The sequence below is a fragment of the Nuphar pumila genome, chromosome 10, assembly GCF_984573655.1.
Source record: "Nuphar pumila chromosome 10, dmNupPumi1.hap1.1, whole genome shotgun sequence".
Taxonomy (NCBI): Eukaryota; Viridiplantae; Streptophyta; class Magnoliopsida; order Nymphaeales; family Nymphaeaceae; genus Nuphar; species Nuphar pumila.
In genome coordinates, this window is record NC_143258.1 from 1,274,265 (window position 1) to 1,289,905 (window position 15,641).

At 38.4% G+C, this 15,641-nt stretch overlaps 1 protein-coding gene across 1 annotated transcript; it reads left to right on the forward strand.

Annotated features, from left to right (window-relative positions):
- Positions 1 to 11,094: 11,094 nt before the first annotated feature.
- On the forward strand, positions 11,095 to 13,445 carry LOC149823180 (transcription factor DIVARICATA-like). Its single transcript, XM_090019974.1, has 2 exons — positions 11,095 to 12,097; positions 12,679 to 13,445. Exons 1-2 carry the CDS (start codon positions 11,634 to 11,636, stop codon positions 13,169 to 13,171), a joined length of 957 nt encoding a protein of 318 aa, XP_089876100.1. The 5' UTR covers positions 11,095 to 11,633; the 3' UTR covers positions 13,172 to 13,445.
- The last annotated feature ends 2,196 nt before the right edge of the window (positions 13,446 to 15,641 follow it).

Genomic DNA, 15,641 nt, shown 5'->3' on the forward strand with positions numbered 1-15,641 from the left:
AAGATATGGCGAAAGCAGGTCCCCCTCGAGAATACTTCTGTAGCTGAAAAAATGGGTCCAAGATGGCCATTGATGCAAATAGAAAAATTAGGAGTTTAAACCAAGGTTGCCAAACTAGAAAACGGAAGCAGAAAGCGATATGGGAAGCAGAAGAAATAAGGTAGGCATTTTTGAAATTTATAAGCGAGAAGTGAAGTATCAATTTGAAAGCAAAATATAAATAAAAAATGAAGCAATATGGTAACTGAATAGGAATCAAACAAGAAGCAAATAAAATTGATTATTCTTATATTTCATGTTTTTGCAGTAGAAGAGTTAATTTTTTGTTAAAATCTAACAAAGATGGTTACCATTTAGAGATATTACATGGAAAGTGAGTGAAAATGTGAGAAAAAATACATGAAAAACATGAAAAGAAATGTGAGAAATGCATATAGGAAACATATACCATTTGTGTGGGAAGCATAAAAGAAGCGTGTGAAAATCGAGATTCCCATGAAGTTTCGGAAGCGAGGAGTATTGCGCTTCCGAAATGAGTTTTAGGGAAGTGCCCTTCCCACCTACCTAAGAAGCTTAGGGTAACTCTGGTTTAAACACGTCGTAATACACTGAATCCAGGTAGAGTGAAATCCAAAGAAATTCCAATATTAGAGGTCATTGAATCCACCGATAAATGGGCTATTAAAATATTTTCTTGAATGCTGTGACCTCTTAAAACTAAAAAGCCTTTTTTTTTTACTGTGAGATATAATCCCTTGGAGTATAGGCCTCATACGATTAACCATTATGACTTTCAAAATAATTTTATACAAAAAATTGCACAAACTAATTGGTCTATACTGTGAAAGCTTAGAGGCTTTTTTTTTTTACCTTGGGAATCAAGGTAATGTTTCATTCCCAATGATGTCACTGTCTGCCTTGAGCTAAATAACTGCTACAACTCATCTACTGAAGCTCCCTAGGAAAGATTTTCATGACAGGACACCTGAGGTGAGATGATGCCCATAAAAGGCTCCCTACAGATTGGTTCTACAGAAAATAATCAAGAAAACAAGAAAGTTGCTTCTATCATAACCGCATCATGACCAGAACACACCGTGTCATCCTCTCAAATGATGAATAGAATAGTATTATGTAGGTTGTTATATTTACATCTAATAAGCTGTTTTGTCATCATAAAAAAAAAGTATTGGCTACCTTCGTGGGTTTGAAACAGTCTGTTTAAAGACATAAGGCAAAGTTGTCTTGGCCAAAATTGGCCTCGTGGATGTGTTCAACATGGCCAAGATAGTGTGAATTAACCCTTGAATCATATTTTTGGACGTAAAAATGTATTTTTTTAGGATCAAAATACATTGTGGATTGTTGAAAAGATCAGCCCTAACTTTTTAAATGAGCAAAATTTTGTTAGGAAGACGATTACCTAACTGTAGTATAAAGTGAAAGTTGAAAGAAAGATGCCATACATGGTTGGCGTTCATAGAAACCTGTACTGAAATGTAAAAAAACAAGAATACATACCGGTAGATGCTATGGATGAAATGACCGTTGGCGCAGGTGCACGGCGTTCTCTTCAGCCTATCGACGTCCACGATGAGCTCAAGCCTTCAAGTTAATGGTGAGCAAGACCCTCAACCCAAATAAGAAAAGAGAACACCTTGGTTGCTCTTATCATGCAACTGTACTTCAATTTATACTGGGAGGTGAGTGGAGTTTACATACATGGCATTCATGTATGTGAACCCTTCCCATATCATATTTAACCCCTTCCCCACTAATTCTCCACTAATGCTCTACTAAAGCCTTCATTAGTGTCTTGTATCAAACTAAGTCACACTTAGGGTTGTACCTGATCTGAAATGTCCAACATACATATCATATGCTACCATCTGTCAAGTTGCCTAAAAAAAAAAATCCAGCAATCTTTCATGTTAATGCCTTGATTCCTCTTAACATTGCTCACCTGGACCAAATTCTTGCTTTGATATTTACATGCGCATGTGTGAAACTATCACTGTTCCCCATTAAGGACATTTGTTTCATGCCTTTTCCTATGAAAGAGGCCCTTTCCCTAAAGACGTGAAACAAACATCCCATCTCCATAAGAAATATGCGATAATGTACTAAATGCACAAAAGCAGCTTTACTATAAATTAAAAACAATTCACGTCTCCCCCTATGGAAAAGCACTTTCTCTCGTGAGGATTCTTTTCAAGAGAAAGTGGCTTTCATTGAACGAGGGTATAACTCTATATTGCACCCTTTATAACACGACCCAACACAAGGTTTGAAAACACTCATAAAGAGTTCAAGATCTAGCCAATGGAAACATGACAAAGTAGATTAATAATGAAGCTTCTTATAGAAAACTAGTCCACTAAATTTTTTTTTTTAAGATTTTTCACGCGTCTGGGCTCGAAGACCTTGTCGCATTGGCTCAGCCTGCCATACTTACGGTCGTCGGCCCAAAGGCGTAAAACTCCAAGGCTAGGGCCCGCGAACGTCGGCTTGCGCAAGGGAGTGGTGCTTGTAGGAATCGAACCTGACAGCCTATGTGATGGCCTAGGCCACACCCCATTACACCAAACCGCCTTGGAATTACCAGCCGTTAAATTGAACTTTGCAAAATAAAACCTACTTTTTTCACTCTTTTTTTGTGTGAAAATATGATAAGCAAGATGACGAGCGTCTAATTAAATACTCCAAATCTGCGTACTTGTTTGCAGAGACTTGCCCATGCACCATCTTTTAACGGGGCAGGTTATATCCCCCCAACACGCACTGTAGCTACAGTGTGTGTTCGGGAGGCCCGACTGAGCGCCGCGGGCGTACTGCCCCCTGTACTCCCGCCGTACACCCAACACTCGCCTGCGGGTGTACGACAGGTGTAAGGGGTCCCGTACACCTGGCTGAGTGCCACGCGGTGTTCAGTCGGCCCCCGAACACGCACTGTGTGTGTTAGGGGGAGAAGACGCAACACCCTTTCATCTTTTAAATAAGGCTGTTGCCCTCTATAAGTAACCAACCGGGGTTCAGCTTGTCTGGTAGTAGTAGTGAGTGCACGTCACCTTGTGTTGGGACTTTTGTGTTAGGACTTTACAAGTTCAAATCTCAATGGTATGGTTGTATAACTGGTAGCGGTCGCATACCCCAATACTGTCCAGGTCGGCAATTTTCATCCTCATACCCGAAAATTCAAGTTTGGGTCAGGTCGGGTACCCAGTACAAACCCAATCAATCAAATAATAAAAATCATTAAAATGTTTCAGCATATGGTTTTGATTTTTTGCTACTCAATTGGAGAATTATTCAAATTTGATGGATATCCAAATCCGTTTACATGTAAAAATGTGGATCAGGAACGAAGTTGTCACCATCCAAATTCAAATCCTTTTTAACCTACCTTCGATTAATAGAATATGGCATTGGACACATCCTATCTGAATCTGAACCATTTACATCCCTAGTGCCATGTAGTGCCTGCCCCCTCCATAAAGAAGGGGTACCCATGCCTCCCCTCCATTCAAAAGTGCCCAACACGCCATCGGCCCGGGCCCGATCACGCATTTTTGATGGTCAACTTTGACAGGTACTCTGTCCCATTACTGGATCTCACCTCGCATATACAGAGATGCAAATGGGTCAAATCCAGGATGGAAGTTTTGCAATTTTTGGCTGTTCCCAATCCTAACTTCCCCATATATTTAGCTGTTCCAGATCCGACCCATTTGCTTCCTTACGCATGTATCACCTAAGATCTAGGTTTTAGCTCATGATGCTAGTCCATGGTCTTAAATGTCTGGCTGCTAGTCCAAGGTGTCTCTTGTTCTTCTCAAGGGTTGGATACAATGGCCGATGGGACTCCCAATGCCAAGACACCCTGATATATAATTGATTGATAATGCTCTAAAACTTGGAATAATAACCTAAGGAAATAAATCTATTTGTCCAAGTTAAAGCTAGGGTGTTGGGCTAAAGCAACTTCTAGGACCATGGTGTTCCATCTATACTAGGGGTGTCAATGGGTCAAGTTTGGTTCGGACCCTCGTGGAACCAGACTTGGTCCTGTTTCTGGACCGGAGTTTAAGCAGACCCATCATAAGAGAAACCATACCCCGAACCGATAAGAACTACATGAACCAGACCCAGACCATAACCGGTAAAACAAAATCTTTTTATCCTTTTTACATTGAAAAATTGCAGGTCTTAATCGGAACTGGGGTCGGGCCCGGGTTTGGTATAAAATTTCATGTATTAATCGGACCTTCGGGTCTAGACCAGGGTCTTAATCGGGTCTTATTATTTATCACCATAACTGGACCCTATAGGGTTTGGTATGGGTCGGGTCTGGGTAAATCTGACCTGTTGACACCCCTAATCTATAGGACTTGATTTCGGTTTATTTTGTTAAAAGGCATGAAATAAATGCATAGTATCAGGTAACTTAGGGTAGAATATATGTACATTATATAACCACTTTTGTGGCTGTTGATTATGAGAGAAATTAATCCAAACGCAAGATCAGGGAAGATTTTTTTTTGTCATTATTCTTCTTTTTTTAAATGGCAATAAATTCACTAGGATTGAGCCCTAATTGTCCTCACCCTATCAAGAGAGTTTACAGGCCAACAGAGTTGCTTCATACCTATCAGAGGCTTGATCCCAAGGAGAATCAAACTCGTGTAACTGAAAATCCTGATGCTCGCCTTAACCAACATGGGTAGGGATGTCAATGAATCGGACTTTATCCAGTAAGTCAAAACCATATCCAATTATAATCGGATGTGGTTATGGTTTTGGTTTTTTGTTACCAAATCTGAGAAATATCTGAATCTGTTTACATGTAAAAATCTAAATCTGAATTTGAGTCTGTTTAGCCAACATCAGATTAATCAAATATGGCATTGGTTACATATTGCTATGTGTTACTGTCTTGCACGTTTGTTGTATCTGCACTCACTCAAATCAACTCCAAATCTCAACTGTTTACATCCCTACAATTGGGCAACCTCGCAACAGTTGGATAGTTGAAAAAAACTACCTTCATATTCTGAAAGATGTTTGATGTAGCAAACTTTGATCAACAATGTAACTAGTGAAATGCTCAATCGTGGTCCCAGGTCGTGCATGCAACCAGAGCTTGGCTCAAAACAATGTGAAGTTACAAAAAAAAAAAGTGGAAATAATAGCTGTGAGATAAGGGTGCTGGGTCAAACCCTGCTGGTGGAGGGGTGTGTAAGTAGCTTTCAAAGGTGGGTCACATAAGAAAGTGTGGTCATGAGCTTCACTTGGAGTTCATTAAGTGACTCAGTTCTTGAAAAAGTTGCGTCATCATTAAAAAAAAATAGTTGTGAATTGAAATTTCAGGGATACTTTTGGTTCGATCACATGAGATTTTTATAATACACTTTAGAAAGTGAATCTCATTTTAACGGTATCTCAAAAGTATTTAATCATAAAACCTTTTTGACATAAAAGCTCTAAAAACAAGCTTAGTAAAAAGTGAGTTAGCACATAACCCAAAAATGAGATTTAGGGAAGCAGATCAGGTCATGCTTAAAATGAGCATTTTCGCTCATGCGGACATCGTGGCCGTCTGTTTGCATTTTGGATGAATGCCACGTGGTTTTGTTGATTTTTGAGCTTTCGAGATTTAGAAAGTGAATCTCATTTGTTTGCATCTTCTAGTAAGGTCTGGTGAGATTTTGAAAGGAATCTCTTTTGAACAGTATTTTCACTTTTAAAAGAAAGTGAATATCATTGTTGGCCCTTTCTCATTAGATTTTAAAAGTGAATCTCTTTAAAAAAGTACTTCAATTTTTCAAAAACACTACCAAACTTACCCTAGATTATAAGGTACAATCAAAACTTTTCACTTCAAAAAATAACATTACTTCTAATAAACGACCTCTTTTTTTTTTTCATTACAGCCGTGGGGTAAAAACAAACATATATATTTATATTGGCTGATGACACATGGGTTCATTATTTTCTTGCTAGTTAAATATTTTTATACATGCAAACATCGACATGCATTAACAATATTAGATTGAGATTTTTTTTAGTTCTAGTTTTATAATATGATGCATGTATCATAGAAGTATGAGAATCAACCAGCAGAAAATCAGTGTTGTCTACCATCTTTTTATATAGGCTTTTTAATTTTCTTGCTCATCAGATTCTATATATTCAAAACTTGAGAGCATGGTTTACAAATACTACACCCCCAGATCGATGGTGGAGATCGAATGTACCATGATAGGATAATTGGTCCATCACTACTAGATCATTTCCTTTGCTCAAGTTTCAATATTTTAAATAGCCATGAAAAGAAAAACAGATTAAAAAATAGCCAGCAAACTCTTGATAGTATATTAATAACATATTATGGCACCAACTTAAATGAGGATTGTGTAATGTGGACCAAAAGCATGGTTCAGTGTGCTGCACCCCCTGGATGGTGATTCCTGGACCCCCAGTATCTTTTGTATATGGGCCTGTCATATTATATTACAGGTCCAAAGTGCACAAAATAAGGCAATTCTGTTCCTTGTGCAGCTGCCCAAATTTGCTTTAAGTCTGTCCTAGTGCAACTTCTGAGTTGTATCACAGCTTTTAGGTAGGAAATAGTGAAAAGATCAGGTGCAATATGATTGCACAAATATTTGTGCATTACCCTCCATCTTGGGGACAGGGCCTGTCAGGTGTGGGGGGCCCAAGACCTGATGAATGGCAATTGGGTGCTTAATGCACAATTTTTGTGCAATCATATTGATCCTCTCTCTAGGAAATAAGAAATTGTTCTGAGTTGAAATTTCCGATGTTGTAAGTATCGGTGTGTAGTCATGTATCGGCCAACACGTATACTATCGACAGAAAATCGATGAGCTTCACCCCCTGGCTACTTTTTAATAAATGTAAAAAATACTTAAAATTAGTTTTTTAATATTATTTTAATGGCTTATTGACACATAATATTATTTAATTATTTTTTGACCGATTCACCTGAAGCATCTGTCAAACGATACAAGGTCAATACCGATATTGACAACATTGGTAATTCCTCTGACATGAAATCTATATGAAAATTTGAACTCCCATTGGAAAGGGAAATGACAAACCTCTATGAAAGTGTCTGGAGTTGGAATTGAATGTAATGGGAATCCAATTCCATCAAAATTCCTTCATCCACAACCCGGGGAAAATGGAAATTTTGATGGAATTGGATTCCAATTCCACTCAGTTCCACAAATCCAAACAGACTCTTAACAGGCACTCACTCCTCTAAACAAGGTGGTGTGGACCCTTATAAGCTGTGTTGGTGCAGCTCACATGCATAAGCCAGCAAGCATATATACCAGGCTGGAGGGTTTATTGGATCCCAAGACCTGGGACCACCACAGTCACAAATATTGCCGATATTTTAGGAATTTATATCGTGATATTCTCATGACATTTTTCAAAGGTCATGTTCTATTGAAAATTGTGACATTTTCAAAATATTGCCGATATTTTAGGAATTTATATCCCGATATTGTCATGACATTTTTCAAAGGTGATGTTCTATTAAAAAATGTGATATTTTCAAAATATTTCCTATTTCAAAAGTATTATATTTTTATCATGATATTAATATGATAATTAAAAAAGTTTTTTCTCTATTTATTTATACATTATTGCTCTTCCCATGTATACATTTTACAACAATATTATATTTTCTTATATACAATTTTTTTTCAAGATTAATTTTCTCATGGAAAACTAGATCTTTCAAAATACTTCTTTTGTTGGATAATTCAACCGCTCCCATCACCAACTGCACATTGGCTGACCTCCGGTTGGTAAAACCTTTGAGGTTCCTTCTGCCCAACAGAGACTTCACCCAGCTTCGACCTTACGGCAAGGGATGCTACCTGTGGGTTTCAAACTTGTGACCTCTTGTCAACTTGGTGACATTTACAAGTTGCCCTTAGCCGGTGAGCGAAGCCCTTGCGGGCAATACGGTAAGAGTTTTTCTCGCCGATATGTTTTGGAGAGCGAGATTTGTCGCTGTGGGGACCACTATGGTCTTGGTTTAGTAATGGACCCGAACCAAGTCCTAATGGACCAGGGGACCTGTTTCTGCGTTGGAAACTTGGGAATTTCAACTCTGGGAATCTCTTGCATATCAATTTGTCGGTCAATTCCAGTGAAAGTCAAGGGCCACACTCGTCATTTTATTAATCCCGTTACACACTTACCTCGGTGGGTTGTGCAAACACGCTTTGCAAAATTGAGAGTGGGGCCCACCTGGGCTTCACTGCCATAGGTGGGTCCCCACCCAAAGGCTTACTTTTCAAATATTTTTCCCATTCACGCACTTCAAAAAGGCGCCACACTAATTCGTATGTCAAGAGTTGGTGCTGGTCATGTCATGTTAGTGTCAACGGGTCGGGTACCCGATCCATCAGGATGTATCTGCATCCGCTTAAATAACAAAGTGTCTGGACTCTGATTTGGATTTTTTCCGGTCGAGTGAAAATTTAAACCCCGGATCCGTATAGTTTTTGAAGTTTTCTTTTATCTAAAATACATATAAAACATTCGGATCGAGTAGAGTCCCTGACAAAAAGCTGGATTTCGTCAGGTACCCTATAAAATTCATAACCCAAATCCGGCCTGCATATTGCTTGGGTCCGGCTAAGGTGGACTCGAATATTTTTCGGGTCGGGTTCAGTACCCAGTACAAACTCAACCAGTTGACTACCCTAACAGCAGCTTCGCGCTTGCAAGCATGTGTGCATGCATGTGTGTGTGCGCGCCGAATGGGAGTTTGATGCTTGTGGCTTCAGCTTGGCATGCTTTTTTTCATGAAGAATGGGAAAAAAAAATCGCGGCCTAGTCACGCTAGCTATGCCTGCCATACTTACTATCGTTGTCTATACGGTGTAAATTCGCGGCACACCTCATGCCTCTAGGGAGTCGCCTTGCTTCTATATGCATGTTTGCTTGTGCATCACTGCATGAATGTGACCCCCCAAAAATGATAGGAGAGGAAAAATCTTAAGATGTTTTGAAAATTCTAGTTCTTTTTAAGAAAATATTTGTATGTGTGTATACTACCCACTTGTCTGGTAGAAGGAGTTAGTGCATCGCCTCGTGTCGGGATATTGCAAGTTCAAAACCCAATGGTATAGTTGTATAACCTAACCCCAACTTGCCTTTCAAAAAAAAAACACAATTTATGTGGTTGAAAGTAGGGATGGCAGTGGACCGGGGGAAAGCGGGGCCCTGCCCCGCCCTGCCTCGCCCCGTTTGGACCGGGGATGAAAGGTATGAAAGGGGGATGGAGGCGGGGACGAAGGTTAAAATCCATCTCCGTCCGGGGGTGGAGGCGGGGATGGACGTGCACTTTTCCCCGCCCTGCCCCGTCCCCGCCACAATCCCCGCCTCATCCCCGCCCCCGACCACTTTTCCCCGCCCCGCCCCGCCCCGCCTCATCCCCGTTTGAACCGGAGATGGAGGACATGAAACGGGGATGAAGGCGGGGATGGAGGCGGGGGTGGAGGATAAAATCTAGAGGCGGGGCGGGGGTGGAGACCTTGTCCCCCGCCCCGCCCCGCCACACTGCCATCCCTAGTTGAAAGTTACCAATGGCGGCTCCGCTAGTCTGGTAGGAGCAGCTAGTGCACGTCACCTTGTGTTGGGGCGTTGCAAGTTCAAATCCTAATGCTATCCTTGTTTGTATAACTGGTAGGGGTCTAACTAACCCCAGCTTGCCTTTAAAAAAAAAAAAGGTTTTGTATGGTTGAAAGCTTGAAAGAAAGAGTTCCGTATCATCTCCACTCAAGTCGCTCAAAACAAAGATATGGGAGGCTTCTTGAAGCCTTAGAAGCCCTCTTCAAAAGCAAAAAAACTGCACTATTCTTTCACTTCAAAAACTTTAAGAGAAATCAAATTCCTAAAACTGAAAAGCTCGCCTATTCCAAATATTAAATAAACTGCCATCATATTGTAAAAGTCTTCCTGATAAAGAAAATGTTGTACAACCTTTTTTTTTTTTGAAAATTTATGCTTTTGTAGTAAAATCTCATATATAATAGTAAGCAAGAAAAATCCTTAAAATTCATCTTAGTTAAAGAATACAGGTTTTAAGTATAAATTGACATCATTTTCTACCTATTTTTGCTATTGTTTCTTGCTTCCTCAACCACTTCATACTTTTTGCATCTAGCACATAGTTACTAGAAAACAAAATGGATACAAGAATTGATGGGTGAAGTAGAAGCAGGAAAGCTAATACTGAAAAGTAGTATAAAGCGGGAAGTTGGAAATGATCATGGAAGCACATGAGAAACACAAAGAAGACGCATAAGATGCAATATGAAGTGAGAGCAGTAGAAAAGAAACAACATGAAAATGAATGCAAAGCTATATATAATCAACGTGCAAGCTTGTTATAAAAAATTATTAATTATTTTTTAATATGAAAAACAAAAGAAGTGAAGGGAAAGAGAGTGTGGAGAGGAAATGCCAAGAAAGCAAGAGTCAATTTGGGAGGCGAGGGGAGGAAGCAGGTTTCTGAAGCTTTCCATTATTTCAAGGAAGATAAAGGTTTTCTGCTTTGGAAGCGAGCTTCCCCATTCAGTAAGAATCTTCAGGTAACTATGATGTAAGCATTTTTTTTAAACACACTTAATGAACTGGCAGTGGTCTGCACAACCCCAGCTCACATATAAAAAAAATAAAACCTCGCTTCTCGCACCCCCCCGCTTCCTACTCTAGGAACTATAAAGTGTGAGACAACATTAGCATTGATAGCTTAGCCTTATTGTTGTAGGCACTATTATGTGACCCAACTCTTAGGTGTCGAACCTAGTTTTCAGTTGCCAAGAGTTTGGTTTAGAGTTTGCACATATGAGCAGCTTGTGTTGTCCACTGGGGTTGCCTCTTCATACACTAGTATGAATCCAATTGGGACTTAATTAATCTGGTCTAAGAACCCAATTGGTGAAAATTGGGTTGCCATGAATGACTCCTACATTTTGAAGCAATTATCCCCAATAGGAATCCCCCACTTTGTTCTCCTTACATTCTCTCACTAGCTCTCTTCTAGCCTTCTGATTGGCAGCAAAAGCATAAGCACCCACCTTGATCTCAGCTCCCTTTTGCCTATATTAAAGAAGACAACCAAAAGAATATCATCTTTTGAGTCATTTCTGCTTCCTTCTGAACTCTTCCCTCTGGTTTTCAAGTTTTTCTTTCTTGGATTTCTCTTCTTGTAGTCACTGGATTCTGGAAAACCAGAGGTTTTCTTCTTGTTGGTTTGCTTTCTTTCTATATTTTGCTATTTGATTTTGTGTGTATGTGGGTATCTTCAGACCTGAAAGCTGGTTCTGTGTACAATTAGTGGGGAAGACCTCTCCCTCATATTTCAAGTTTACCACGACAAAATATAGTTGCTTCCTTTGCTTGTTTGTTTGGAAAAAGAAAAGAAAAAAGATTCGTCAAAGTGATTGATTTGTAAAAGGAGTTATTCTTATTCGGAATTGCCATTCTGCTTTTGGATTCATAGACTTCCTTGTGCTTTGGAAATTACTTCATCTTTCCTAACTCCAGAAAAACTGATAATTCTGTTGGTTCTGGTTCACTAGATGGCTGAAGTTTTATTTTCTTCCAAAAAACACATTATGGGTGAAAACCTGGTGCTTTATGAGCAGATGAAGAGGTATGAGAAAGGCCTTGGTTTTACCCCCACTTATGGCCATAGTCCATTCTGGACTCTGGCAGAGAACAAGATCTTTGAGAAGGCTCTGGCCCTGTACGATAGCAAAACACCAGACAGATGGCAGAAAATAGCGGCCATGATCCCCGGGAAGACGGCTTCAGATGTGTATAAACATTACCAAGATCTTGAAGAGGATGTCAATTGTATTGAAGCCGGCTTGATTGCGATTCCGAGCTATGATTCTTCGTCGTTCACAGTGGAGATAGAATCGGGAGAAGAGCACGGGTTCGACGTGTTCAAGCAGTTTGGTAACTGCTCAAAGAGGGGTGGCGGAAAGGGTTGTGACCAGGAGAGGAAGAAGGGTGTCCCTTGGACTGAAGAAGAGCATAGGTATACTGCCATAAAGCTTTCTTCTTTATTTAGTTGCAGAGTAGATGAAACCCTGTTTCAGATATTTAATTGGCTAAATCTATATATTTCTATGTAGTTATATGATCATATATTAATATTACAGTTTAATATCATTCCCCCAGTATGCCCATATACTAACCTTTCACTTTTGCTTCAAATTCAAAGCATTTCTGATCTTACTGTAGTTAAAAAATAACTCAAAAGATCTTGTTAAATTGATTTCTCCATTTCTTTCGTGTAATATAGAAAAAATATTTAATCTGAGAATACTGGTGATCATGAAGAATTGGTTGGACCTTTATGGAAGGACTGAAATATGTTGGTTTTATTGATCCTGTAAAGATCATAGGATTTCTTTAAGGAATTATTTAATCTTATTGAAATTTAACCCTGGTTTGATGTGTGCAATTGAACAACTATGATATTTCAGTTTACAAAAGCAGAATCATTAAAATATTTCTGCAAAATCTAGAATATGTAGATAACTTATATTAGTGGTGCAACTTCGTCTGACAAGTTTACATCTAATTGACAGTTCTTTTCGTTTCCTACTATTACAGGCTGTTTCTGTTGGGCCTAGACAAATATGGAAAAGGGGATTGGAGAAATATCTCTAGGAATTTAGTCGTCACAAAAACTCCTACTCAGGTGGCCAGCCATGCTCAGAAATATTTCATCCGGCTAAGCTCCGGGAGCAAAGATAAAAGAAGATCTAGCATACATGATATCACCACTGTTAATGTGACAAATAAAGAACTAACTTCGCTCGCTCGATCTCCAGGTCTTCCTGCTCAGTCCTGCTCAGGTAGCATGCCTAGCACTCCTAACATATTATCGGTATTGTTCAATCCATGTCAGACTGGTGAAGGAGATATCAATGTAAACTCCACAGTTTCACAAGAGAAATTCTCAATTCCTTCTTTTGCAGTCAGTACATATGCAGACAACTTCAATAGACAGCATTGGCATAGGAATATGCTTCATGAATCTCATGTGGAAGTGCAAAATTCTGGGTTTCAGATGCAACCTTCAATTCACAGTTATCACGGGTAATCCCACGGAAATTATTACTGAAGGTAATTCATCTAGTGAAACAAAACTTGTATTGATGTCTAGGACCCTTTTTCCTTGTCAATGAGAAAGTTGATGGGAACTGTGCTATAAATTTCGAATATTGGAGCTCGTAAGTATGGTGACATTGTGTTGTAGTTCAAAAGTCAAGTTCCTCAATGTTAGCCCTGTGGGTTTCAGAAAAGGGAGATGTTATAATCATAAAAATTAAGTGATGTTTGTCTGAAGTTTTGCTATGGAAATTCTACTCTGTTTTGATGTGGTAGTGTACTTGATAAGAAACATGAGAAGCTGGGACAAATATTAGGCTTCTCTGCTAAATTAACAAATTTTTTTAATGTCTATACGATATATCTCAATTAAGCATAGAAATGCTGATCCTCTGCAATTTAAGATCCACATTGAAGGAAACCTGAAAAAAAAAAGTTTGAAAGATGAAATAGCCTAATGTTTTTCTTCTAATGTGCAGAAGCTTCTTGCATGAATTTGCGTGACGATTAGTGTCAGCAGAAACTCTTCTAAAGGTGTGCAAACACAAAGGCAGTTTGTTTCTCCAGAATAGGATTTTACAGTGAAAATATGTTGCATAGCTCAATGGACTTTTTCGTTTAAATGCATCAGTTGCAATACACCTGAAATTTCCTGTTTTCTGCGCAAGCACGTATGCGAAAGTTGCTCTGCCGCCTTCTCCATATTCAGTTATTTGTATGTCTTTGTTTTTTCATTTTTCATGGTTTTCTTCCTTTTCTGTTTGCTGTACTAATTCCCTAGAGCCACATCAGTTTGACCTCTTAAGCCCCTTAATGATGGAACTTTCACTGATTAATACTAAATGCTTTGACAGAAGATCAGTAATGCTTCAACAGGGTGAAAATAAATTTGTAAACTCTAGTCTAACAGAATCAGTAAGCCTTCAATTCAACTTTTCAAAATCTTCCCTGGTTTATATACCAACAGTGTAGATTTTTTCATAATAAAATTTGGCCATCCCATTCGTGTATCTGTTTTCTTGATTCTCTTTCCCTGATGACATCTTGCTTAGATTCTAACTTAAGATGTTTCTTCTATTATTTTGGTTTTCCTTATTTTATCATTTAAATTGCACGGTATCTGCACAACAAAGTTTCCTTGTTAGCATCATCAAGGATAAAGTATCTGGTCATTAAGAAGAATCAAATCTTATTTCTATCTTCATAATACTATTGGTTATTCATGCATGTTTTTGCAGCTTTATGGTGCGATAATCATTTCTGAAAACACACATTCTTGTTTTTCAATTGCTTGTTAACTTGAATCCAGCTCCTACCTCTAATTGGTAGATGGTAAGTTTAGTTTTAATGTAATAAAACTCATGATATTTCCTTTTCTTTTGCTCAAACTCAGTCAATTTATGTCCATTTTGTTTAAAAATTGCCCACAGTGGTCAGTGGCTGTTAGAACAGTTTTGTTTAAAGTTTAAATAATCACCGACACCAAATAACGTTAAGTTTCCATCTTTGCTGACTGATTGAAGTGTTTTGAGTCGTTTTATTTGGTCACCCTCTATAGTTTTTATGTAAATCCGTCACCGACGAAGAAAGCTACAAAACTACAATTATCTCTACCAACTATCTAAGAAAAACTGAAAAAGACAAGAAAAATGAAAAAAAGTCAAAATAACTGAAAATTTAAACAAAGAAATTAATGAGATTCTCATATTAACTCTGAATTAATAACGAGACCTATGCCCCTTTTAAATAAGAAGATTTTCTAATTTAATTCAAAACAAACTTTCTCCTAAGATAACCTTCTAAAAAGATTAGATCTATTCTAAAAATGTGAATTTGATAAAGTGATCCAAACACAAGAATCAAAATATCGAGATTGAAATCCAAAATGAAAATGGATCCAATTGAGCCCTTTAGGACCCGGGTCTGCTGCTTTGCTCCTACATCAGTTTTGTCCCATAAATGTATGATGCAAGCACCATTTTTCTATCTTTTAGTTACCTTTTTGAATTTTCTCTATGCATAGAAAACACATAAATACGTATATATTACATTCATAAAGATATTAAACAAGCAATTCCCTTGGCCTAAGACAAAATTCTCTCATTTTTTTGTTTAAATTAACTAATCCACTTCACTTCTCTTTCTTAAGCATGACATGTAAAACCATAATGTTTTTCCCCAATGTTTTGTCCCCTCTAATGCGGTCATTCGGATTCGTCATTCTAATCAAATGATCCTAGAGTCAATTCTTATAAAATCAAGCATGTAGAGCACACCGGTATAGATAGATTTAAGGAAAACATAGAAAAAAACTCATCAAAAGCCCAGTTAGTGTTGGAAATTTTACCTTAGTGGGTCAGAAAGCTGAGATTGAATCAGTGAGCTTGAAGGCACGTATAAACGTGTTGTCTTTTAAGCGATAATTGCAAAGTCCTTAGTGAAATGCGTATTCATGCAACCAC

Excerpts from the sequence above, each read along its gene's own strand:
- LOC149823180 (XM_090019974.1), top strand. The coding sequence starts at position 11,634 with ATGGCTGAAGTTTTATTTTCTTCCAAAAAACACATTATGGGTGAAAAC. Across the intron at positions 12,098-12,678 it reads TGGACTGAAGAAGAGCATAG|GCTGTTTCTGTTGGGCCTAG; the intron begins GTATACTGCCAT and ends CTACTATTACAG.